The sequence below is a fragment of the Kryptolebias marmoratus genome, linkage group LG17 (assembly GCF_001649575.2).
Source record: "Kryptolebias marmoratus isolate JLee-2015 linkage group LG17, ASM164957v2, whole genome shotgun sequence".
In the NCBI taxonomy this organism is placed as follows: Eukaryota; Metazoa; Chordata; class Actinopteri; order Cyprinodontiformes; family Rivulidae; genus Kryptolebias; species Kryptolebias marmoratus.
Window position 1 is genome coordinate 20107454 of NC_051446.1, and position 27252 is coordinate 20134705.

Consider the following 27252-nt stretch of genomic DNA (forward strand, 5'->3'; position numbering starts at 1 on the left):
TTTTTTTTTTTCCTGAGTTATTAAGAACTGAAGTTTGCTTTAACCCTTTCCTGCCTCTAGTTGATGATGTGCTCACAGATGGACCTTTGTTTACATGAATGTCACTCCAAATATCTGAGTTTATGACCACGTTTTGTTATTTGTTTTCTTCATAGCTCGGTCACACCACTCTTAATGTGGGGGGTGGGAGCTGCCCACCTAAAGAACCTAACTTTGTTATAGTCAAATGTGCAGTTATCCATTAGTGTTTACTGTCAGTGGGATGTGAAGTGTAAAAGTGACCTCTAGTGGTGAAAATCTGTTACTGCATCTGCCAGGAAAGGGTTAACCCCCCCCCCCTCCCCCCTCTAGATTATCAAATAAAACAAGATTTCTCTTCAATTATAGTAAATGATAAATATAAGTTGATTTTTAATCATTTACTGACAAAAAGAAAAACAAATCCTCAATTCAGGGGTCTAAACAACACAGTACATTAGAGAGGACTGGGTGGGTGGGTGGGGGGAGGTGTAATCAGGTCCAGTAGCACACAATGCTGTTTTGTTTTTCTTAAGTTTTTTAATATTTTTTTTTTTGTCCGTTCCTCTCAGTGGTTTGAGAAGTGGGCCTACGTTTCCCCGCGAGCTCTGACGTCTTCCAGGCGGAACAGGACAGAGTCTCGTCCGGGGGAATCCCGGAGCACTAAAAAACAAAGAAACACTGGACTCTGTGTCCACAATCGTTAGGCATGTCCCGAAGAAGGAAAGTAAAACAAAAACATCATCAAAGAGTAAAGACGGAACCCAAAGAGACGAGCGTAAAAACCGAAACGTTAAAAGTACAAATTCCCCCCCATCCCTCCCGCCCGCCCCCGGAACGCTGCTTCTTCTGTTCCCGTTTTTACCCCCCTTCCCGGCTGATTGAGCAGGCAGCCGCTTTGTGTTGTTTCACTGTCTCTTGGTCCCAGTTGGTCGGTCATCGGTTCGGATGGAGATGTCTTGTGTTCCTTCTGCTGCTATTGCTCGGTGAGGTGCTCTCTGGTCTCGCCGTGTTTGGAGGGCTGGTTGGGCGACGGGGCCTGGGAGGGGTGTGTACCGGAGGGCAGGGTGTGGGCGATGGGGACCCCACCGGGCACCATGCCCTCCAACGCCCCCGGGATGCCACCCGGAGCCACTCCGACCACACCCGGCGGGTATCTGTCGGCGGGCGGGGTCAGAGGTCAGTGGCAGGGAACACGCACAGACTAACACACCACGAAACGTCAGGAGGCTCGGCACACGGCTACGGAAACGACCTCTTCTCATCCCGGGAGCTTCTCAGGAACAGCTGGATTTATTACAGGTTTACACCTGAGTTTGTTTAAGATCGGCTGGTTCAGGAAGTAATCTCTGCAGCCGATAACCTTTTAGAGCTGGGCTCTCCAATCCTGGTCCTCGAGGGCCACCATCCTGCATGTTTTCCTTGTTTCCCTGCTCCAACACACCTGATTCAGGGGTTAAATCACCTCTTCATGTTCTGCAGAAGCCTGTTAATCACCTGTTGGTTCAAATCATGTGTGTTGGAGCAGAGAAACAAGTAAAACATGCAGGATGGTGGCCCTCCAGGACCAGGATTGGAGACCACTGTTTCAGAGCCAACCTCAATTCAAGATGGCCTCCACAGCATCCTGACCTTACAGGCACTAATGACAAACTAATTTAAAAAGATGTTTTTTTTTTAAAACCAAAAGTAGATAAAATACTGTTAGATTGTTAATAATTAGGCTTCAGATCACTCAAAATCTTAGAGAGGCTTTACAGCTTCACACCGTTTCCTTTTCAGCTCAATTTTAAGCTCTTTTTAAAGTTGTGGCTTCGAGTTTTTCATGATTTATTTTTAGTAGTTTAGCATAAAAATGATGTTTTTGGTCCAACTGAAGGAAAACGGTTGCTGCCACGTCTCAAACTGTAAACAAACGGATTCAGTATAAAATATAAAGTTTTAATTCATTTATCTACTTATGATTCTTGGAAAAGATGGATTTGGAGTTCCTGATTTAGCTCCGGTGACTAGAAGAAAAGAGACACTTCAGCAGTTTTAGTACAGAGGTCTGCAACCTGCGTTTGACCAAAACTAAAATAAATAACATTAAAGGAAAACAACAGAAATACTGTCTATGGCAGGTCATGCTGATAATGCTAATTACAAATAATAGCTGGCCTAGCAAGTCTAAGTTAAATATCCTACAAACTGGCCTAATTTTTTATTATTTCAAAGTAAAAATATTTATAAACATTGCAGAAAAAGTAAGGAAATTTGTTTGGTCAATTATTTCTTTATTCTAACAATAACTATTCTATCATTGGAAAGCCTGTTTCCTTCCTCTGAAATTGAGTCACATTTGTAAGGAAAGTATTTGTGGGTCGAGCAGCAGAGTTCTGTATCTGCGTAGAGCCAAACAGCTTCTTCTGTGATTGACTCGTTTTTAGCTTCTGGTCCCTCAGGTGTCTGACTGTCCTTCACAGAACGGGGGGGTTTATCAGAGACTAGCTCCAGGTTTTGGGAGTGGAGAGGACGGACTCACCTGCAGTCCTGACCTCAACCCCACCGAACACCTGTGGGATCAGTTTGGGTTTGATTTGTTCCAGAGTCACCAACACAACCACATCGGCTGATTTACGACAGATGATGGTTGTAGAACGGGACGCCGTCCCACAGCGGTGTGTGACCAAGCTGGTGAGCAGCAGAGGAGGAGCTGTTCTGGCTGTGTATGGTTCTTCCACATGCTACTGAGGCCCAGTTTGTTAAATTATTAAATTGCCAATATGTCTCATTTTGTCAGACTTTAATCATCCAATCAAATAAACCCCAAACAAGAGTCGACAGCAGAATAAGATGTTCATGGGTGTGACTCTGCTGCTCAACCCACAAATACGTTTTCCTAACAAATGTGGCTCCATTTAAGGGGAAAGCGTTGCTGCATCAATGAAATGATCAACCAAATACAATTTTCCTTACTTTTAGTTCTAAGTTCATTATTTTTTCACAAATGTGGAAAAGACTCACATAGGCCTGCCAGTTCAGTGTTTAGATTTTATCAAAGGGGCCTACACAACAAAATAATTATTTTTGTTTGTTTGAACATTTAAAAATGCCAACAACTGTCAGAAATTGATTACAGATCATTAATTTCATAATGTCACAAACTGTTTTCTGTATGCAGTATTTAACACTTACTGAGTTGTTTTCTTTACGTCAGGCTTCAAATACAATTTGCATCAGAAAGGAGGAAATAGCACTTTTAATTTTAAAAGGTTGCAGACCCCTGGTTTAAGAGAAAAATATCAACAAAACCCAGAAACCAAACGGGAAGAAGAGGGAGGGGGGAAAAAAACCCCAAAAGGACGAGGTAGTTCAGAGACAGTCAGCCTGCAAGAAGCTTCCCCAAAAAACCCACGAAGCGCCGTGTGAAGCTACATCTGAGTGGCTTCAAGGGCCGCCGCCATCCAGCTCTACTCTGAGGTCAGTCACCCAGGTGAGTGCTGAGGGGGGAGGGGGACACACAGGTGAGTTTAGGCGACAGGGTCCGATCTGATCGTATTTACCTGCTCCTGATTCTAGGCATTAATTTTGTCTTGGGGGACGCCGGTTACAGCTGGAAGAGTTTGGCTCACATGGCTGCGTGAAGGAAACACATACTGACGTCAAGAGGAGTCCTGATGTGGACAGTTTTGGACAAAGTGTCTTTCTACTGAGAGGGCGGGCCACTAGGCTCTACGGCAGTGTCTGTTCAGTTCACATCTTTTGAGGGAAATGCATTCACTACATTTATTTATTTATTTATTTTTGGTAGAATTAAAATAAGACTGTAAATGTGCGCCATGAACTGACCTGTAGGCGGCGCCGTTGAGCTCAGGGTGAATGCCTGGTTGGTCCATAACTCCCCATGGTGCTGTGGTGACAAAGAACTCCTTGTTGACGCAGTTTCGTAGGCTGTCAGGGATGCGTCCTGTGGTATGACACACACACACACACAGAGTTATATAAATCACACACAGTAAAAAGCCACAACTTGCTACAGGGACTGAGCAGCCAGACGGAGCCGAAGTGTTAATGAGTTCACGCTGACAGACGCATCAGGCTCCGATACACAAATGCAAATTACGATCATTTAACAGTCTGGATGTTTTGTGCGAGGCCGGCCCCCGGGAAGCGCTTCGTTCTGAGGAGCTAATGACAACATCTATTAGGAGGTCGGGATTTAATAAAAGGCTGCAGAGGGACCGGTGAAGTGGAAATATGACACCTGGGGAGGAAACCTGAGCAACAGGTCGCAGCGGGAGACAAAAGCAGGACTGGTGATGTCGGGTGTGTGACTCCGTACCGGTGATGGCTCTCCGGATCTCGGTGGCGGCGGCCTCCCTCATCTCCAAAGAGGCCTGCTCGCTGTACCAGGCCGTGTGCGGCGTGCAGATCAGGTTCGGGGCGTCTTTCAGTGGGCCCTGAGCGAAACTGCAACATGGGGAGGGGAGATAATCCTGTAGGTTAGAAGCTAAAACAGAACGGCCATAATCATAACGTGAACGCCAAACTGTTCGCCTCCTGGTGAGAACGGGAGCAAAAACAGAGTTGCCCTTAGAGTTAGAGACAATTCTCAGCTGCTACCACACCAAACTCTGGCTGAGTTGTAGCCTTTTCTAAGGTTAGCTGGTAATCAGTTCTAGATGTAAACCCAGCGATTACTTTAACAGTTTCAGTGATTCGTGGGATATTTTGCGAGTGGTACGAACAAATAAAAACACACATAGCACGGGCAAAAAAACGTTATCGCTCTGCCTTCGCGTTCAGGCGATTCAAAAAGTGATTTTTGAACAAGACTGTCTGTGAAATAAACTAGAGAAACAGCATCTTCTATGAAAGTGCAGCGTGAACACGGAGTCCCGAATGACTTTACTGAAACTGAACTGAAAGTTACAGAAAGCTAGCTAATAACTAAATCTGGCAAAATGCTACTTTTAATTTAAATCAGCATTAGCAGTAGTAGTTCTAGCAGTAATAGTAGCATTAGCAGAAGTACGTTGAAGTAGATTTCTATCAAAGTTAAATAATTTGAAGAGCATAAATGTTACAAAAAAACAAAAAATAGCAACCACCTCCTGAAGGAGCTGAACATTTTGACATATAAATGGCTAAAATACTATAAAATACGCAGGAGAAAAAAACAGGAAAACTGTGAATGCTGAATCAGAATTCACCCAAATATTGACATAAAACTAATAATTCATCTTTAATTCATTGTTTCTCTTTTGTTTACTAAAATAAGCCAGTTGTTGACCTCAGATACCTAAAGAAAAAGTGTAATTCTGTGGTTTCTTTTTGATTTTATCTTGCACCTACGTGAAGGGCTCCGTCTCATGGACGTCCAGGGCGGCTCCACGTATCCTGCCCTCCTTCAGCGCCTGGGCCAGAGCCTTCTCGTCCACCAGGCCTCCCCGCGCAGTGTTGACCAGGAACGCACCCTGACGCATCTGCAAGACACACGAACGGCTCAAGACCCCGAGATCTAATCGGCAGCAGATGATTCGTTTGATCTCGAGCTGCAGATCAATCTGGGTTTTGTGTCTGCGGTTTGAGGGTTTTAAAACGCATTACACGGGAAGAAAACAAATCTTGACACCTGAAAGATTCAGGAGACAGTAAGCACCCGGGAGAAATAGCATCTGATGTGGGATGGGGAAGAGACTTTAGCCGAAACCGGGAGATGAAATGAAGGATGAGATAAAAGACGAGGCACAGCCGCCACCCTTTGCTGCTTGTGTTTAAAAAAAAAAAAGTCACAACAAAACGTGTATGAGAGGAAAGGAGGGGGAAAAAAAACAAGTGATTATGCTCAGAAGAAAATAATCCCTTAATCTTGACAAAAAGCTGAAATCCAGGGGCATGGAAAGCCTTTACGCTGGCAGGCAGCCTTTTATTAGGCCCTGATGGTTCTGACACACAAAAAAAACCCCACATAAATACTCACGTTTCCACTTTAAAAGCTAAGACCCACTGCCAACATTTAGAATGGAAACGTGTTCTTTCTTTCTTAAAGAGGCAGCTGAGAATGCCGAGCTTCAGAAAAGACACGGTTAACTAGGTTAGGCTGTTACTCCCACTCCCCTTTATCTCTTTCTGCGACTCTGAAAGGCGAGCGGCGCGGGCCGACTCTGACAGACGGTCCTTCAGCCCGCGCAGTTCCCCGGCTCCCCCTGCAGGTGTCACTGCAGGCGGAGGGTCTGAGCACGGCGACGGCGGCGGCGCTCTCAGCCCCCCTGCCGCGCGGCTGAGTCGATATATTTGCCGTAGCCGTGGGCTGGCGATGATTGCATTTGACAGAGCAAAGGACCAAATGTGTGTCCAGCTTTGGTGGAGCTTCAGATAAAAAAGCTGGAAATGTGCACGCAGGAATGCTGTGCTGTGAGGACGCAGCAGCAGCTCCGCTCGTCTGCCCGCTCTCATGTTAGGCTCAGGCCGGGTCGGTTCGGGCGCCTCGTACCTGTTTGATGGTGAAGTCGTTGATGAGGTGGTGGTTGTGCTCGTTCAGGTTGCAGTGCAGGGAGACACAGTCGCTCTGGTACAGAAGGTCCTGCAGGGTGTAGACGCGCTGGACGCCCAGCGAGCGCTCCAGCCCGTCCTGCAGGTACGGGTCGTAGAAGATGACGTTGAAGCCGAAGACCTTGGCCCGAACCGCAACTGCCTGGCCCGAACGACCTGAGGACACACACACAAAAACACAAACAGAAAAGCATTTTTATATCCAGATATGCGACTCCAGTAATAAATATCAGAAGTCGTATTGAGCACAACTGGGTGACAAACAAACAGAACGTAATATACAATTTTAAAGGTGTATCAATCTATATTCTGAGGTCCAGAACTGACATTGTTGCAGGTTTTCTCAACCAAATCTTTTCAACAAATGTTCAACAAAATCTCCAAAGCAAATATTTTGGAAAGAGGAACTCCAGAGAAAAAAGGTGCAAAAATAGATAAATAAATGATTCAGAAATAAATCCGATCAATGCTGACTTTGTTGCCATTTGCCTAAAAATACATGTTTAAAGTATAAATCTTAAAGCGAGTCAGAAAATATCTCGTTTTTAACACTAAATGACAGTTTAACATCCACCACATTTAGTAAAAAACTGCAAATACGCTCCTCAGAAAACAAAAACACAGAAATCAGAGCTGTCTGTCGCTGACCGCTGCGGTTTGCACCTGACTGATTTGTCAGTTGTAGCAATTTGCGTCACTTTAATCCCATTAAGCAGCCATTTCTGATGTTTGGAAGAGATTAAAATCTGCGAGAGTCGTGACAGAAATGTGAGGCAGCAGACAGTGATTCAGAAACCATCATCAGCCTCTCCCTGCGTCTCTCGCAGCCATTTGTTGTGTAGGATGTGAGTCTGTTGGCTGCAGGAGCCGTTCTGCTCAGCAGCTGCAGCTGAGAAACAAAGTCCTGGAGAGTAAAAGTGGCAAAAAGGATCGATTTGAGTCCTTTTCCATGTCCAGTTCCTCCTTTAGGCGACAGAGGAGTACTTCAGAATTTACTTGGACTGTGTTTTTTTATTGGTCGTGAACTCAATTAATCTGTGGTTTTATGACAAATTAATGTGTTTGCAGCCGATTGTAGTAAAAAAAAAAAACTTTAACCAGTTTTCGGCGCTTCTCCCTGAGCTGCTTTATCTCTTTGAACACGTTTGGGCGGCACGCAGAGTTCAGGAATGAGCGCGCTGCATTCAGCTGCAGCTTGGAGACGCCACCAGCGGCGAGCAGCGGGAGGCCGGCGTCTCAAACACAACAGGTCACCTTGCAGCTGCAGCACAGCCTTATATAATGAAGCTTCAAGGGAAATTGGAGAGCACCTTTCGTACGCGGCTGAGGAAAAAACGGCACAAAGAAGTAGATTTAAAGAGAACAAATAAATAAAATGGACCTTTGTCACAAACAGATCTGTTTACAGCTAATGTCTTTATAAAACACGTGAGAATCCAGGGTTTCTCTCTGTTCTGCATATCTGAGCCTTGCCTTTTTCCCAGCCTCACTTCTTCACCGATCGATATCTGTAACTGAGGAGAACCTGAAGGTCTGCCCTCCATCTCTGCCACCTCATTCTGCTCTCTCTCCAGACGACTTTCGTTCCGTTTTACCGACTTATCCGAACTTCTAGAACTGGATGAAATGACTGTGTTTAAAACCAAGACAGTACGAGGATAAATATCACCTTCCTCTCGTCTGTGGGATTGTTAGAAAAATATCTCATCAACCACTGTACTACCGGTAATTTCAATGAAACCTTCAGGAACTAATCATTAGATGAAAATCTACAGCTGATCAACTTTTAGACTCATCCAATTCAAGATGGCCTCCCCAGCATCCTGACCTTACAAGCACAAATGACAAAATAATATGCAAATATGTATGTTTTTAAAAACCAAAAGTAGGTAAAACACTGTTACGGTTTATAATAATTAGGCTTCACATCACTCAGAATCTCATCGAGGCTTTACAGATTCACACTTTTCCCTTTTCAGCTCAGTTTTAAGCTCTTTAAAGTTGTGACTACAAGTTACCTAACTGATAATAGTCAACACACTCGGTCAGTTTTACAAATACTGGGCTAAAATATGACATGAGATGATCTTGGTTTAGAACTCTGGCATTAAAGGCGGCGGGCGATATGCTTCTTTCAGAAAATGTTAGGCCTTTAAGTTAAATATTGCTATTAAAGATTATTACAGTTATTTTTTTCCTTTAACTTCTGCCAAAACAGCAAAAAATGATCAAACGTGGATGAAGCTGATGGGAGTGAGCTGACCTGCTGGGGTACAAATGACCCCCCCGTCCCGTATCTGTTAGTTTGACCCCTCGTTGAAGAAGAAATATTGATTATAGATGGTTCCTTCTGAATATTCCCCAAATCCCAACTCAGTTTGATCAGACAGGAGCTACACTGTTATTACACTTACATAACAACCAACAAATCACTTCAGCTGGACAAGCAGAATGTCTGACACTCCATGAACTCCTTGTGACACACCTACTGTTTACAACCAAACACCGGGAGACCTCCACTGTCCCCAGCGTCCCACTGACAATGGACATTGTTTGGACGAGAACATGAGGCTGGAGGTGGGAGGACTGGGGTAAAAACTGGAGGAACAAGGAGATGATTTCACTGCCAGGAGCTGCTGCTCAGACGGGGAGTCTAAGCAGCAGTCTGGGACCTGTGGAGGGGGTGGGGGGTGGTGGAGCGTATGTGGACACAGAGATAAGGTGGCGCTTTGGAAAGGCTTGTGAGAAGACGGAGCATCCGACTGCCCGGCGAGGTTGAGACAGAGGCTGGCTTACAAACACACACAATCAGCAGCAAACAGGTGCAGGGAGTGAAAACACACACATCTTTACTACACCAGGTCCGCCACGAGAGGAGAGTCAAAATAAAGCAGACGAGAAAATAACCCAGTGGGAGGCCAAACAGACAACCCTGAGATAATCTAAGAGACGAGCAGAGCGAGGAGGATAACCTAATCCGAGCAGGAAGACTGAAAGCAGGAGAATGGAAGGTAAAAAAAAAAAAAAAAATCGAACAGAGCCAAAGGTCTGACAGGTTATCCTGAAACTTAAAAAATTTAAAAAACTGGATATTCACCAAAACCGATGAGGCCCAGGGTTTCGCCGCGGATGCGCGCCGCACCCGAGGCCACCTCGCGGATCTGCTCCACGCTCTGGACCCGCGTGCCCTCCCGGAGAGCCTGGTACAGCCAGGTGTTCCGCCTGTAGAGGTTGAGGATGTGGCAGATGGTGGAGTCGGCCGTCTCCTCCACAGCTGCGGAGGGAATGTTGCACACAGCGATGCCTGGAAAGGGAGGGAACACGGAGAGGCCAAAATTAATCTGGCTAATGGCAAAATCAATGCTGTAATTCTTATCAGAGTGCTCAAGCGGCGTACGTTTAACCCACGGAGACCTGGGGCTTAAAAAGCTGTCTGAAACCTGAGGACGGGGGGGCTGAGAAAGGAAAAAACATAAAATAATAAAAAACACATTTCAGAGATTCTGATACTGTTGTTATCGTCTGAAGGTCTGTAGAGTTAGCAAAATATCTCATCAACCAGTGGACAGATTTTAATGAAACCCTCATAAACCATCATTGGATGTACATCTACAACACAACGTTATTTTCCATGTTTGACAAACGTTTTCATGTAAAACTGTCAGGGTGGGTGGTACGCATTGAATTTTAAAACGCTTTTTGTGTTGCCTTGAAAGGGAAAACAACCTGTAGTTATGGGACTTTCAGAAACCCTCAGTTCAGATAAATCCCAGCAGAATGTTGTCTTTAAGCTGTTTAAACCGGTGACCTTGTGATATTACCTTGCCCCCCCCCTCCAACGTGACATTTTTTTAAAGCCCCTCTGCCTGCCCTCGCTCTTCACTAATGTCCTCATCCCAGTCTGTATCTCCGAGCAGCAGCGCCGCCGCCGTCTCCGGGGCGGCAAAAAAAAAAAAAAACAGCCAAGAGTCTGTTCAATCAATGGCCCTCTTTTCTTCTCCCCGAGAACAGCCGTCATATCTGCGCCGCCTTGTCGAGGCACGATAGCTTTTTGACTCCTGCGTCGCGCAGGCAGAGTGCTTTCGCTGAGTGGGTGGCAGTTAGACACGGTATCTGGTATTGGCAGGGAAATGGCAGCTTTGTCAGCTGTAAGAGCCGTTCGAGCCACCAGCCTGCTGATACGAGCCCGGGTGGCGGTTCAGAGAGAAAACCCAACTCCTCTCCCCCCCTCTGCCTCTGCACGTCTTTCACTCTCTGTCCCTTTGAACATTCTGGCTCACAGTGGGATCTTCACGGTTCATCTGACTATTTCTGAAAATCCACACAAAGAGACGGTAAACAGGCTCCTCCAAGCAGACACACTTTTTTTTTTTGCCCCTTTAATAAAAACCACCATCAGCAATACAGTATCTTTTTTCCCCCTTGCAACTCCTTCTTTGAACGATCTGTACGGTTTTCCAAATCCCATAATGCAACGATTTGATGCTTCCCCCGAGGATTCGGCTAAATCCGACCGCCGGAGCCCGAGGTAGCGTGTGTCACTGACAGACAAACAAACGATCAAATAAGGACGACGGCAGCGACGGCTCTCTTTGATTAAATCAATATGACACAACGCAGGATAAGGTATATTTCTGAAGAGGATCCACACGTAAACATCTGTTCCAACTACTCTGAGTCAGACATTTTTATAACTAATGCAGTGGTTCTCAAACTTTTCATGCCAAACTCAATAAGACTAAAACAAAGTGAGCTGAATTTAGGTGTATTACAAAATAAATTGCTGTAAAAAACAAAAATAAGGTTTTTGTTTTGTTTTTATCTCTAGATTTGTTCTTTAGTTAATCAAACAGAAACTGCTCTTTGCTGGAACAACACGAACGGACCACTCCATCAGCCTCTGATTATTCACATAAAAAGAAAGGAATCAGAACGTACAATCACCTTTTAGAGCCACAACAATAGAGTTCAATCAGTCCCAACGAACACATCAGCTCAGTATTCTTGCAGCATTAATGGCTGCAACGATCCCCTTTTAATTGTGTATTTTAAATAAGGACGCTGCACTTCAATCTGTGCAATAAAGTCAAATAAAACAGTTATTAAAGTCCCTTCATTAGTGGCTTGTGGCCCCTCCACACCGGAGCAGTTTGGATGAATATGCACGTTTATTTTTAATTTTTTTATTATTATTTGAGCCTAGGAGCTCCAAAACTGTGTTTCACCAGAGTGAAAACAATCTTGAATTCCCATCGTTGTGCTTTTGTGTCAACAGACGAAACCCAACGATGTCTTCGCCCCACCTCCGACCCGGGGCCGTCCTCTTCCTCTTGTTTTTTTTTTTTTTGCATTTTGCACTCAGCATGCGCGCTTTACGCTCCACGCCTTGTTTGTGTCTGTCGAAGGTGCCACATTGTTTCCGTGTGGATGGAGACATTTCTAAAAACGGTGTCGTGTTTACAAGGATTTCTTTTAGAAACGGCAAATAAAAACACAGTTTTGAAAGAAACTCTGTGGACAAGGCCTTAGTATTTTTTCCTGTAGGAGATAATCGTCAAGTGCTTTACCATCTTGACTAGGATTTAATGTTTCAGTTCGTGTTATTGTTTCGTTGTCAGCTGTCAGAGTTTTCAGAGTTATGTTTAATCTTTTACCAAGATATTTCCTGTCTCTATGTTCTTCTCCATGTTGACACACGTGGTGTATAAACAGAGTTTAATGCATCATCATTCCTGTCCAGGTAATGTGCCGGCCGACCAGTAAGGAGCGGGCCCTCGCTAGAAACACGCTCTGTGCGACACAAAAACGAGTCCGAGTTGCGGCTGCTTGTAAACATTAGTTCCACTTGCAGTTCTTTTCGGACCACGACAACGAGCGCTCTGATGAAAAAAGGCCACACGAGTCCGTACCCAGCTCTCCGGCCGCCTTGATGTCAATGTTGTCGTATCCGCTGCCGATGCGGATGATGATGCGCAGCGCCTTGAACTTCTCCAGGTCCTCTCTGGTCAGGGTGATGGTGTGGTACATCATGGCTCCCACTGCCTCGTTTAGCACCTGCACACACACGAGTTCACAGAGACAAAAACTGTGAAACCCCCGAGATGTTTTTACTGTCGAATGGTCGCTCGCCACGCTCCCAGCGCCTTCTTGTATTTTGCACTTTCACAGCAATTATAAGATCAAATTCATTGAACTACAGCTGTCACATGGCTCATTTACAGAACTGCTCTGTGACATCTTTAAGCAGTTTCAAAACAATGTTACAACTGTGCCAGGGCAGCATGAAGGTGTTAGAGTATGAACTCTGTGTAATTAGGCCAAAACCCTGTTTTCTGATGCCGTCATTGTCTCAGCATTGTGCATTTTTCCGATTGTCCTACAACAAACACCAGGAGGCGTTTGCCTTATCCAACCTCCATCCATAAGGAGACATGGTTTGGAGCCAGCTTCAGCCAAATCTGACCGGTAGACGGGGCTACAGGTGGGAGGACCGGGTGAGACAGAACGCTATTAGAGCTCAGTAGGGCCGGGCTGCCGTCTGTCTGGGACCTGCAGGAAGGGAGGAGGTATGGTGTTGGAGTATATATGTGTGTGTGTGTGTGTGTGAGCTGGCTGGAGGTGTGTGTGTGGACAGAGAGATAAGGTGGCTTGTGAGAGGAGAGCATCTGTTGGCTCAGAATGACGCACAAACAGCAGTAAAACATGTCGCAGAGAGGGAAAGACCCAATCCAGAGTGTCTGCTTCTGCACTCAGACCCCGAGGGAGTTTATGTACAAAGGATCTGTTTATCGAGGTTAAGGCTGCCTCTTATCACAGAATAAACCCTCAGATGTCTTTGCACGTGGACAGATCTACAGACTTTTCGAATCGTGTACATCGAGAACAGTCAGAGGAGCGATGGAGACAAAAGGGCTGAACGACACGGAGATTAGTTGGCATCACGACGCGACCACTTTTAGTTTCTGACTGCAAACAGCTCCTGGTTTTTTTTTTTACATATGGATTTACATTAGAGGCAGGTTTATGCTCAATTATCCCCCCACAATAATGAAACAGGGACATGTCTGAACACTGTTGGGTCTGAATGTTGTAGAAATTAATTTAACTGGCAGATTGTTTATTTATTTATTTTTGGTGTTTCTGAGAAGCTCCTATTCAATCAGATTTGCCTAAAAGTTACACAAACCCATCCATCTCAAAGCAAGCGGTCAAAAATAAAACCAGCAACTATGAGCGAAACGTGTCTCACAGACGACCACAGGGTGGCGCCATTGAATCTGACTCAGCTTTCCTTCCGCTTGTATTGACGTTCCTTCGTTTTGTTTGATCGTTTTTCATTCCACAAACAGCAAAGCGGACGCGGCGGTGAACATCCTTCAGCGGCCTGGATCTTGCCACCTGCGGGGATCCGTTACTGAGAGACGGCGGCGGCTCCTCAAGGTGACCCGGTCCTGTGATTCATTGTGATGAGGATCTAAACCACCAACCCCCCACCCCCCACACCCCCAGTACGAGCCAGGGCCCCTGTCAACGCCTAAATAACAGCTCCACATTCACCTCCAGCCAAACTGAATTAGCTTTCCTGTGATTAGTAGATTAGCTCTGAATTTCCATATTGCTTTTATTAGCACCGTGTCCTGGACGGGCCTTCCAGATACTAGTTCAAGGTTAAACGCTCCTTTTACACACACACACACACACACACACACCTTTTACCCTCTGAGCTGAAGGCTGAAAGTCTTGTTACTTTGGTGCTTTAGAACGAGAACTTAAATGGAAAGTTTGACCATAAATGTGTCCCGTTCTCCGCTGTAACCAAAGCTTTGTGCTTTCAGAAGCTTTAATTAGATGTTAATAATATTGCACCTTACATGTGTTTGACTCCAGTTTACTGGGGAGGGGTTTTATGGTCATGAAGTCATTTTTCACGAGTGATCAGAGTGGATGTAATGTGCTTCAGAGCTGGTAGAAACAGAGAGAAAACGCCCTTCCTGCTCCTTAAAACTACACAGCATTTATGGCTTCATGAAAGCATTTCAATGACAGCCGCACACAACAATGATTAGTGTGTTATAAAAAGTAAGCTGTGACCTCTTTTTTGATTGCACCTTTTTTAAATCCACTTTAGCGTTCGAGCAGAGATGTGAGGAAGACAGCTTTAAAGAAAAAAAAAAAAGGATTGTGGTAATGACACGTCTTAATAAAAACATCAGTGCATTAAAAAAATTTAAAAAAAGGCTTGACAATTTCATCTGAAGCGTTTTCCTTTTCATGCCAAGAGTTGCACAAGATTTAAACAACTTTAAGTGGAAGAATATGAGGCTGATGCTAAGAGCTCTTTAGCATCTTATAGAAGAAAAGTTAACCTCGCTCTGTCCAAAACCTGCTTTTTCTTGCTTAATAAGCTCAGTTAACACAGAATATATGTCTCTGACTCACAATAAAATAAGAAAAATTAAGATTTATAAAAGGTTACATGACAAACTAACGTAGACTGCGATTTCCCTGACACTAATAAATGTTTTTATTTTTTTAGTAATGTAAAAAAATTTTAAAAAAGTATGACTATTCCACAGGTAAAGTAGTAAAAGCTTTAGAAATGCACTTTTTATGTGATATTGATCAAATCGAGCATTAGTTTGTGTGAGTTAGGAGTTTGGACACTCATTGAGGAAATATTTCTAATTGTTTGGTCCAGTTCAGTTTCCCTTCCTTAATGAGAAGAAGGTGCGTTCCCTGCTCTTTGGAAACAAGATGTCTTACAGAAAACTGGGTCGTTTTTGCAACTCTGAATGTTTGATTGACAAATTCTGCGAACAACTGCTCACCAAACAGGATTTAATCCAAATGACTGGAAAAACTGAGGCTCTAAAGGCTGTTTTATTGTGTTATTAGGTAAAAAATAAATTTAAAAGCATTATGTAAGTTCTCTCTTTTTTTTTTTTTTTTAAATGGCATAAAATGTTTGGTTTTGGTCGAAAATGTAACCAGACTCGGCAGGAGGTCAAGCTAACATTTGTTGGGTCTTCTTACAATTTCTCCTAGCCAAGGTAAAATTACTTTAATAGGATCTTATTTGCAAGAATCCTTAAGAAGTACTCTCTTATAATTTTCGCCGCCTCAAAGCGGAAACTTTCGTAAGTCGTGTGCAAGACTTTCCATGTTGTAAACAAGTGGCGTTTCAAGGAATTTGACTTTCTTTTTTTTTTTTTTTTGGAAAATCCAGAGTTAAAAAGAGCGAAGCAACCCTGTTTAATTATAATTTTATTTAGGCATGTTATCGTGTTGCTGCTAAATGACTCCTAATCAGAAATTATTTGCACATTATATTTATTAACAGGAAATTAAATGCCATTTTTTTTTTTAGCAATTGTTTAAGATTCCAATAAGAAATTGATGTTTTTCAGAGCCTATTGTTGTTTCGCACAAAAGGCTCGGAGCAAACAAGGTTTCATAACATGTCAGACTCGTTACATCATTTGCTTACGTTAACGATGATTTATTGAATCTCCGAGCCTAACACCTCAAGTCGATGAGCAGAGTTGAACAGTGTAATAAGCCAATATTGACTCGACGCCATGTGGGCTATCATCCAACCTTTACAAGCCACATAAAGCAACGCCATCGTTGACTCTGGCTGAAGATCACAGGTTTGTATTGTAACTCGGTCTTGCTCAGTATTTGCCTTTTGTTTCAGAATGTCTTTGTCACCAGAGAAATAGTGGGATAATCTGTCAGCAGACCTAACCCAAGGCCACTTTTATATTCAGTCTTTCCTCAAACTTTCTGCCTGGTGTGGTATGTTTGTGTGCAGACGAGTGTAGCAGCTGGTGTCTGCCTTGACTACATTATGCTGAAATCCCACAGTTATCAACACTACATCTCTGCATACATTGCCTCACAGAAAAGAGATTGGACATTTTCAATCTATAACGCCCCTCCGGGTATCCAGACTGCAGGTTATTACTGTGAACTGCTGAATATGCCGGCGAGGTGAACATTACAATCATGTTTTTCCTGATAAGGCAGTGTTAAAACAAACAAAAAGCTACCCGCTTCCCCCTTCTCTTTGATGCCCAAGGTCTTGATTGAATTGATCTTTATGCAAATGTTTCCTTTTTAATATGTCCTATTTTCATAAGGAAAGATGCGGCGGCTCTCCATCTTCAGATGGAGAGATAGCACTCGGTGATACCCATCTCTGCAGACATATATTGTTTTGCAGCCGAAGCGCTGCATAAAAGCAATAAAGAACCTCTACAAGCCAATGTAATTACACTGCATACCAGCCATACAAGACGCTCTATTAGAACAATGGCGCTGATATAGGCATCACACTCTGTGCCACAAAGTGAAATTAAATCATATGAAGCCACTGAGTTTTAACTGGCGATTGTGCACGAGGCCAATACAACGCGCCTCACACATCAGCTCTGTCACAGCGGTGGACGTAAGTGGGCTGACCTGTGTGTGTGTGTGTTCTACCTTCTCGTGGATCTCCTGTGTGGACTGGGCGTCGCAGAAGGCAACGGTGGCTAAGTCTTTCAGGATGGGCATCTCCACAGTGCAATCCCGTCCATCCAGCAGCGCCACCAGCGGGCGCGGGTGCATTGGCCCGTTCATGATTTGGGGCCGAATACCTGGAGGGACATGAAAAAAAAGGCGGGAGGGTTTTTATTATTATTATTATTATTATTATTATTATTATTATTATTATTATATGGCACTTTTCAAACTCAAGGTTACAATGTGCTTTACATAAAACGCAGGAGGAAGGAGGCAAAAACAACAAGAGATAAAGACACGGGCAATAAAACGATGCAAAGAAGGGTCCCCGAGGGAGGTGAGGTAAACATAAAGACACTTTGAAAAAAAAGGGTTGGCTCCAAATGTTGTTTAAAACACCCTAAAAGGTCACCATTTTGATTCCTAGAGTGTTCAGTTCCACAGTGTGGAACCCAGCAAACGTACAATCCTGGAACAAGGAACGACAAGATGGCCGAGGTCAGAAGGTGTGTTAGAAGGTGAAGGCTCAGTAAGACTGACTCTTCATGGTTTTGTTTATGAGGAGGAGGATTATAAAGTAAATCTCAAATTTGACTAGAAGCCAGCGTTAGGACCACAGCAGGACCCGAATTATGGAAGCTCCCAACTAATGGCTCCCAAAGCTGTGGTTGGGACCCCGATGTGGGTCAAAAAACACCAACTAAGGGTCTTGAGAAAATCTACAGAAATCATAATATTTTCAATAGAGTGTTTAGCCTCAGCTGTTACAAAGACATAAAAACGGGTCATAAATGGATGACAAATCAAACAAAACAGGCCCACATACAGACACCTGAGGCTTGTGACAGGTCAGACATGTTAAAGAGGAACCATGATCTGTAAATCTGGACTTTTTACATTCAAGACAGCCGAATAGCTTCACAAAAGAAGCACTTATTTTGCAGGAAGCCATATTTTTTTTTATTCTTGTTGCATTCCTGACATCAATAGAGCTCAGACAAAATAAAGAACATAAAAACAACAAAAATTTAATCCCTAATATGTACAAGACGAGACAAGAGTTCACAAAATTCAGCTTAAACTCTGAGAAAAGTTACGTTATTTTTGCAAGCTGGTTTCAGTTCATCGCTCTTTTCTTTGAAAACTAAAAGGCTGAGCTGTCGATTACCCACGGCGTGTGACAACGCGCACACCTGAGTTGATCAGAATGTAGCAGAAAACTAACAAAACTTGCTCAAATAAATCCATGCACCTCCTCAAGACAGGGTCAGATTTACAGGAACCCTCTCAGCATTAGGGCTGAAAACACACTCGGACATGTCCGCAGGTAGATGGGATTTTTATTCACTTGATAATACAAACAGGGAAACGGGTTTTCTTTGTGTGGGTATGACAGCCACATGCTGACGCAGACGAGCATTTCTCAGCTCGAAAAGTGTGGTTTCTACTTCCACCTCAGTGCGAGTGGAACCAGCAGCCACAGAGGAAAAGAAAAAACAAAAACACTGCAATCTTCAGAAAACAGTTTCATTCCTGCCCTGCCTTAAAAGAGCAATGTATCACTGAAATGGAGAATGTTAGAGAAAACGCTACAAGCCCGAAACAAACCCGCAGCCGATTCACTTCTGCGCCGGAGCGCTTGACGAAGCATGTGTCGCCTCTGTGGCTCCCCGCCACCGCCGCTCGCCCTCCTTCCTATTTCCTCTCGCCACTTTTCTCACTTAAGAGTTGAGGAGAGCGGAGAGGAGCCGAGCTCCCCGGAGGCTCGACCTTCTCTCACGCACGTCACCGCAGAAGCCGGCGTGTCGCGCTGACAGGGCAGACGATTACCGGCAGTGCTTCGTGCGACGTTGACAAGTCAGGAGCAGAAATGTTCACGCCGCGTCTGAAACCGCCTCGTGTGCACGGGAGGGAAAGGCGCCGTTCTCCGAAGGCGAGCTGCAATAACCAGAACTAGTATCTGTCGTTAGCAGCTACGGATCTACCTAAGCTGTCAAAACAAGCGAAAAGTCATTCCCCCAACAGCCACGCCTTCTGTGACATCTTTATCACCTGCTGCCAGAGTGTCTCTGTAGTGTTAGTAAAATATCTCACAAACCAGTGGATGGATTTTAATGAAACTCTCAAAGTAAGTACTGAACGTATTAACTTTTGTAGTCAACCCAATTCAAGATGGCTGCAGCTATTCGCCCTCAGCCAACACAGCCTACACCCAAGTGAATTTTACAGATATTGAGCTAACTTTTGGTGTGCTAGTAGCTGAGGGTCATCCACGACACATACTCTGCTGTCAGATCTTGCGAGATCTCGCCATAACGCGTGAGATCGTGCACAGCGTCATTTACAAGGTTCGACCAAACAGGTTATGAGATGCTTTTTAGCTCCAAACTTTGGCGCGAAAGGCGGCGGGTGATCTGCACACCGTCAGGGAACGCTTGGCCTTCATTGTCTCGTTTTTTTTCAGCTCCGAATGCTTACATGTGACCTCCGTCTACGTGCATCTGTGTGCTCCTGAAGTTATCCACAAGATTACGATGACGTCAGGGTCTGTGGCAGTGATAGGAGGAGAGGTGACGGAGGAATGCTCAGAGGGGTTACATCAGAGGAGGCCGATTAAGGCAGATAACAGAGATTAGGAGGTTTAAGAACGAAAGTCGTGTGAGGCGAAAATAAACACAAGTCAGGAGAGGCAGCGTGAACTAAACTGTAAAAGAAGCGTGCTTAAAACCAGACTAAGCCCCGTTTGTTGGCTTTAAAAGCTCTCAGGAGATATGTTAGAGGAGACGACAACGGCAGAAAGACACGAGGAGAGAAACGAGAGAGAGGACGAACCGGCCGACAGGAAAGCGAGCAGTCCAGCAGCGCGGCCTCCGAGTGGATCTCACAGCAGAGGTATCGCTTCCCGTCGCTGCTCTGTTGTCATGGCGATCACTTAGCAGGCTTTCGCCGCCCGTTTTAGTGCTCTTTATTTTAGGCACCACTTGCGTTTGTGGCGAGAGTCGAGGCCGGAGGAGCGCACTTTGGAGTCCTAGTTTAAGAGGGGAGAAGTTTTCTCCTCTGAAACGCACACAGCTGCCTCCTTCTCCTCCTGCTGCAGGGGGGTAAATCATCCAACAACACCAGCTAGGGACTTCCCGTTTAAAATAAATTCACATGAACAATAAAGACTGGACAGCATCAGGCAAGAGCCTTTCATTAAACTTCGAAAAATGTACCAAATTGATAATCTTTGGATTTGAGTCTTTGCAAATCTTACTTTCATGGGCACCATAAATGCTCAGAACTTAGTAACTTTTTATTTGACAATAAATGTGTAGGACAACATTCGTGAGGATTATTTTTCAATTTTTTTAAACAATATATTACAAAGAAATGTCAAGCAGTAAGTCCCAGGAATGAGACGGATCCAAGAGTCAGACTCTGTCTAACCTAAGACTGTCAGAGAGTCTTTCTGAACAAAGACACAGAAAATGCCACCAGCCTCATCGTAACGGGAAGGCCGCATCACTTAGACAGCAGCATGACTTCACGTCAAACTGTGAACAGACAGGAGCTGCACACAACAGTTCTCTTACCTCTTAATAATACATCTTATTTCACCATGACACCAGCTAGTCTCCAACAGCCCGGTCAGACACTGCCTGAACAGCTAAGAGTCTTAGCTCTTCTTTTGGGGATTTTTACTTGTTTAAAAAAAAAAAAATCAATGTGTGCTCATGCAAGAGGTGAGGTAGACCAATATGGACTAAAAACATGTATCATATCTATCACTGATTCAGGTATTTACTATAAAAGTGCAATAAAATGGTCTAAACAGACAGGGTGAGAGAGCAGATTAGTTCCAGCACCTCAAGCAAACCCATTCTGATCCTAACAATGTGATTTTCAAAGTAATACGAAAAAGATCTACTGAGGCCCTCGCTTCGACTCGCAAAAAGAAGCCACAAGTGCTCCAATACGAGCGGCGCAAACTCCAATCTAACAGTTATAGACAGGAGTGGGTGTGCAGGTGAGGGAAGCGGTGGGGGAGAAGAGCTGTTGGCAGGCAGCATCAAACCCTCAGGCACAAGTTACATTGGCGGAACTCCGTGAATCATCCACCGGGTTTCTGTGTGTCTCTTTGACCTTTCAGTCTCTTACTCTTTAAATCTCTCCGCTGCAGACTCTCCCCCCCCTCCGTTACAATTCACAGCATCGTCTGCTGCGTCGCTGGGTTTTTCTCTCCCTGCGCGATAGCATCTTCTGACAGCTCCTCGTTTCTGCCGACGTATTTGTTTGCCCGCTGTGTATCTGAGTCCTTTATCTCGCTTTTCACGTGAATTTCCTCCCCGACCCCGGCTATCATCCCTCCGCTGTCTTTCCGGCGATCTCCGCCCTTCCTCTCGCTGTCATTCCTTCACCTCAACTGTCACTCCTTCACCTCCCTTCCCATCATTTTCCCTCCCTTCTCTGCCACTCTGTCTTTCCATAATCTCAGTTGTGTGTGTGTGTGTGTCCTCCTTTGTGACAGACTGACTTCCACTCTGCTGATTTTGATGCGGAGAAGATGATGTATTCAGGCAGGGGAAGGATGGAGGTGACAGGCAACACTCCCCTCGCGGTAAACTGACAGCATGTATATCAAACCAGTCTCAACCAGAATCACTGGGTCTGTCAGCTTCACAATACCACCACATGCATGTCTGATAAGTGATGCATTCATGACACCCTTATCAGCACCTTTCGCTCTCCGCTGCGCTACTTGACAGCCCGCCTGCGGTTTGTGCGTTGAAAATAGTCTGTAATTATGTAGAATTTCATGCGTTTAAGATGTGTTACTTGCAGGAAATTAAAGCACTATCTCATTAAAGCGGGGGGAAAAAATAGCTCCGGAGTGATGGCTGCGCAGCTGATTACACGCAGGTCAGAAATATCCATCCGTGTAGGTCCAGGTAGGATGACAGACTTTTAAACACCGATGTTTTAAAAAGCAGGCCTGAATGCATGTGGGGCTTTAGTAATTTATTAAGTTTTTGGGTGAATTAAGTTCAATCCGAAGGTTTTCGGGCACTAAAGTCGTACCTTGATGGAACAGAACTAATCTTGCATTGCTGTTAAAATTAATTTGGCTAATGTAGTTAACTTTTTACGAATAACTGCAGTTCGTAATGCCAACCAGCAGGTGGTGCAGACAACAAAAAACGGTAAATGGAAACTGTGACACTTCAGATGAACTTAGTAAAACATTTATTAAATCAGCATCCCTTGAAGGAATGCATATCACCCGCCCACCCACCGCCTTTAGGCCTACAATCATCTCATGGGGAGAAATGGCGGCGTTGTAGCTGTTTTGGGAACGTTATGTGATATCTGTTGTTTTGTGAATGACTCTCAGCTACTACCACAACACATTTTAGCTCAACATCTGTAAAACTGACTTATCAGGCATTAAAGATGCCTATGAGCTTTAACTAACTACTATAATTTTGGCTCAAAGTCATTTTTATAAAGAAATACTTTAAACACAGTTGATTCATTGCGCATCCAGTTTTAGGACCTAATTTACAATTTTCACATTTGACAGTCGGATGCTACAATAATGAAAAAACAAACAAACTAGACATTAGATATTCATATTTAAAACTGACCAAATATAAGCAAAAATCTCTGCTGTTATACGTTTCTAAATTTGCGGTCCTCCCTGTAAAACCTAAATATTACAACTCAGCATTGGACTCACTGAATCGGATAAACTTGGTGTTCCAATATTCTCTTTTCCTGTTAATCTATTTAATGTTTCACAGACTGGATTAGACATTTTTGATTTAAAAGCACTGAAATTTCCTGTTGCTGTCAAAAAAGTGGTATTTATTCTCTGAGGGAAGCTACATTTTGATGTGAAGAGCTGTACGCCTTCAAGGAAATTGACAAGATACTTGTTTTAATGGCTCTTGAAATATATATGTGTATATATTGTTAGCATGAGCTATAAATCTACAGGCCATCTACTGCCCAGAACACAACCTATATAGTCTTGTTTTATAACACTGACTTCAAGCAGCCGTCTATCCATCATCAGTTACCTCTTCAGTGAATCATTACTGCCTGCTGCTTTTAATGGCTGTAGATGTTTAGGGTTCAGCTAATTAATCTCTTTATATAATGCATCACATTCTGTTGGAGCGTCACATAAAGTGGAGAACCGAGAGAACCACTCGGAAGCCACCTTCCCTGTGAGAGATAATTCTGCACCATTAAGCAATCAGCAGACTTCTCGCTCATCGTCACCTTCAGCTTAACTCCTCGAAACTGTTAACAGTTCCACCGAGGTCCTCAGAAAAAGGGGCGAGAGCTTCGACTCTGATTTTCCAGCACCTTTTTCCGGAGCGCCGCCGCCTCCCTGCAGCCACAGGGCGAGGCGTGGGGAGGGCACACTTCGGCCTCGCAACTAACGCGCCGACTGAGGGCAGGGGTCATGTCAGAACCGCGGGTGGAACGCCGCTCTTAATTCCCCCCCCCCTCTGTTAATTAACTCCCTAATTTCCTCTCATTCCTCAGTCTTCTTGCTTGCCCTGCTTGTTGCTAAACTGTTGCCAGGCTGCTAATGTGTGTGTGTGTGTGTGTGTTTTTATGAGACGATTGTGTACGAGTTAATTTCCACGAAGGGAGGCAGATGCTGCTGTGCGCTTACCTGCCAAAGGAGCGCGTTAACACACACTTTCACACATCTACACCCTCCCCGCTGGGTGTGTGTAATGATATACTCTGTCAGATCTGGGGCTGCGGCTAATGATTTTCCTTGCCGATGATTAGTCTTCAAATTATTTTACCACTGAAATTAATTAACTGCGAAGACGAGTCAAAACACAGAAGAGTCAACACTTCGACAAAGAAAAGAGAGCTTGAAGTGATGTTTGCTTATTTACTTTGACCAATATTGGCACGTGATAAATGCCATCCTGCAGCATTTGAAGTGAATTGTGTTTTTTGCCCATGTCTGTGCCTGTGTTTGTGTGTCTGCCTGTTAGCAAAATACCTTGTGAATCACTGGACAAATGTGAATGAAACCTTCAGGAAAGAATCCCTGGATGTACATCTACAACTGATTAACTGTTGGAGTGGATCCACTTCAAGATGGACGCCACAGCTTATCAACATTAGCCAAAGCAAAATGGCTACAAAATCAGTCAATTTTACAGAAATTTGATGTTTTAGTAGCTGAGAGCCATTCACAGCACATTTTCTGAGAAAGACATTGCACAAGATGACCTGAAAGCTGGCGGGTGATATGCATTCCTCTAAGGCATGCTGGGTCTTTAATTAACTGAGGAAGTGAATAATTGTTCAAAACTTGTCACTAATCAATCTGACTCGGTTATCTCTTCGTACAAACGCATCTGCTACCTTTGCAGTTCAGAAGAATTTAGAAGTTGTCACTTTGGATCCTAAATTAAAGACAGAAATGCTTCTCCAGCTGAATGAAAGGAAAAAAAAAACTTATTTCAAAAAGTCTCAAGATGACAAAATTATTTTCTAAAATCTGCTACTAAAATATTTTCAAATCTTGGTGGTAAATGTGGCGATCTCAGCTACCGCTCTGAACGTGTCAATCAGAATCCGCACAACCTGTCAAAAAAAAACAGATCTGGGTCACAACGAAGGCTATTTTGGAAATCTAGGCTTGCCGAGCGATCTTAAACCACTTTATCCAGACAACTAAGAATCTGTTCGAACTCACAACCCAGTATTTCACTTAGTAGACGAATACTTTGTGGAAGTCGAACTCTCGCTCGGGCTCCAGTTCCTCAGCCAGCAACACTTAGTCAGAGTCTGGCACTGGGATGTAGCGGAGTAGCGCTGGGAGATGAGGCCAGAGTTTCCATTATGTGGTGGAAGGAGCTGGGTGTCTCTTCCTACCACTGGCCTCTGGTGCTGGTGTTAAGTTGCCTCCGAATGAGGGGACGAGGGACCAGAAGGAAGGGGGTGGCGAAAGGAAAAGAGAAATGTAACGTCAAATGTGAAGAAAAGAAAATGAAGAGAAGTCCAACAGAAATGTGGTCATGAGAGGACCAGGCAAGCCACTCCACCTCCCTATTATCCTCCGCTGCCAATGGTTACCTAGCAACCCCAAGCTGCCGCTTGACAGCGGATCTGTCTTGACAACAAGGTCCGCTGCTGCTGACCGCCAACAGTTGCGGCCATTTAACCGGTGAGACGTTACCCACATCGGCTCCACCAGTCATCACAGTCAGCCAGTCAAAGAAGACGAGGCTGGGTCGAACCCAAAAGGCCCCTGGCTGTATGTAAAGTTTTGGACAGAGCTGCAGCGTCGCAAACACGAAGAAAGAAGAAACCTTTAAAATCCACCGAGCAGTCGCCACTTTCAATTTCAACTACCTGTGACGATGTTCGATTTGAAGCTGAAACCAAATCTTGTTCTGCTCACGAAAAAGGGAATCTTAGAAACAATTTGGGTCACGTGTTCCTCATAATGATTTATCCCTGAATGCTCCCGTTAGCCTTTAGATATGGCAGATTTACAAATATATGAGCTGTTGCTAATAGAGGAAACTATTTGTGGTCCAAAAGCCAAACAGAAACTTAAGTGTTGTCTGGCTTCACTGCAGGTTCAGCTCCAACACCGTGGGGACAAAACTAGTTCTGGCATCAACCTTTGATTAATGATAAAACTGGGATCTTGCAGTTTCATGCACACAATATTAACAATATCAATAATAATAGCGGCACATGAGGACTTCACTGTTTGGAGCACAGAACTTATTAGACAGGATATATTTAACCAACTGTTGTGTAAAATGTAAATAAAAACCAAATGAAAATCATAAACTCATGTTTTATTCACATTGGAACACAGTAAACCTGTCAAACGTTTAAGCAAAGAAACTGCACTGTATGTTTTAGAAAAAACAAGTTGTATGGCAAGAATACACCTCAATATTGGGACGGCGCCATGTTTCCCACTGTGAAGTATCTCTGCTTTTTTTTAACATCAGCCTGTAAACATCTAGGAACGGAGGAGAGCAGCTGCTGGAGGTTTTGGAGGGGAATGTCATACAATTTAAAATTACCTCATCTTAAGAAAAAAAAAAAAAAAAAAAAAAGGGAAAAAGGAAAATTTCCTGGTTTAAACATTTAATTTGTTTACTGTGCTCCACTGTGAATAAAATCCGGGTTTATGAGATTTGCAAACCACTGCGTTCTGTTTTTATTTACATTTTGGAATTGAGGTTGTAATTAAGAAGCAGATCCTTTATTAATTCTGTCTCAAAAAAAAAAAAAAAAACCAGAGGAGCAAGCTGTAAAGACAGAGTGAGATCTGTCAGAAAACATGCGTACAGCAGGAATCCACTTGCAGTGATGTGACAACTGATGGATAGGAACCAACACACAACCCTGGCAGAGTGCCTGCAGCTCGACTGTGGGGTAACGCCGGAGCTCGGTAGAATGCACAGATGTGCCATTAAGTCAAACAACACTTTGTTTTCCTCAACGGAGTTTCTTTCCATTTCAAATGGCACTCTGCCAGAGTGTGTAGTCTACTCCTGGTGTACTGGGGCTGAATTACTCATTGAATGTGTTTTTTCCGATTCCTACGAGCACACAAACCCTGTGTGAGTTGTCCAGAAGTGGCTGAAAGGAAAGGGGGTGAGGCGGGTGAGGAGATGTGGGCATAAGCACCCTTTGTTGGCCAGCCTCCTTTTCGCCCTTCCCTCCTTTCACTCCCCCCCCCCTCCAAAAAAAAAGTATAGCACACAAAAGCGTCTTGTCCTGGCGGTGCCAGTACCCCACCCCTCCTCTTCTTTCCCACTGTTAGACTTTGTGATAAAAGCACAGAGGTAGTAAAACCAAATGAGCCAGGTGTAGCAGACTGACCTCAACATGACAACACCGGACTACTAACCATACTGACCACACACACACACACACACACACACACACATTTCTCTCCCCTCCCACCACCCCACATGCCAGACTTTATTAGACATCCAGAAAAGAAAACAGGAAACATGCTGCTTGCCTGGAAAATGTTGCCTCCACATTCTGAAATGGTTTAAACTTCACGCATCGTCGCCAAAACCACAAGAGGAAAAAGATGAGAGTAAAAAATGCATTTCAAAAAAAAAAATATATATGTATATATATATACACACGTGTAAATAAAAAGGAAACCCTCTGCAAAAATCCAAGAAG

The 27252-nt window shown here is 44.1% G+C and overlaps 1 protein-coding gene across 8 annotated transcripts in view; it reads right to left on the reverse strand.

Moving 5' to 3' along the window:
- Positions 1-27252, reverse strand: part of ctbp2l (C-terminal binding protein 2, like) — a 102682-nt gene continuing 75430 nt past the window's right edge. For 3 of the 8 annotated variants that reach the window (XM_017437591.3, XM_017437614.3, XM_017437596.3), the window contains 8 exons: positions 17041-17195; positions 12465-12609; positions 9653-9859; positions 6497-6711; positions 5356-5486; positions 4343-4470; positions 3850-3967; positions 995-1175 (listed from right to left, as the gene is read on the reverse strand). In XM_017437591.3, the coding sequence (XP_017293080.1) occupies positions 995-1175; positions 3850-3967; positions 4343-4470; positions 5356-5486; positions 6497-6711; positions 9653-9859; positions 12465-12609; positions 17041-17195 (1280 nt within the window). Of the gene's footprint in view, positions 1176-3563; positions 3637-3849; positions 3968-4342; positions 4471-5355; positions 5487-6496; positions 6712-9652; positions 9860-12464; positions 12610-17040; positions 17196-18669; positions 18728-27079; positions 27221-27252 lie in introns of those variants that run through there. The other 5 variants (XM_017437629.3, XM_017437583.3, XM_017437605.3 and 2 more) reach the window with 4 other exon arrangements.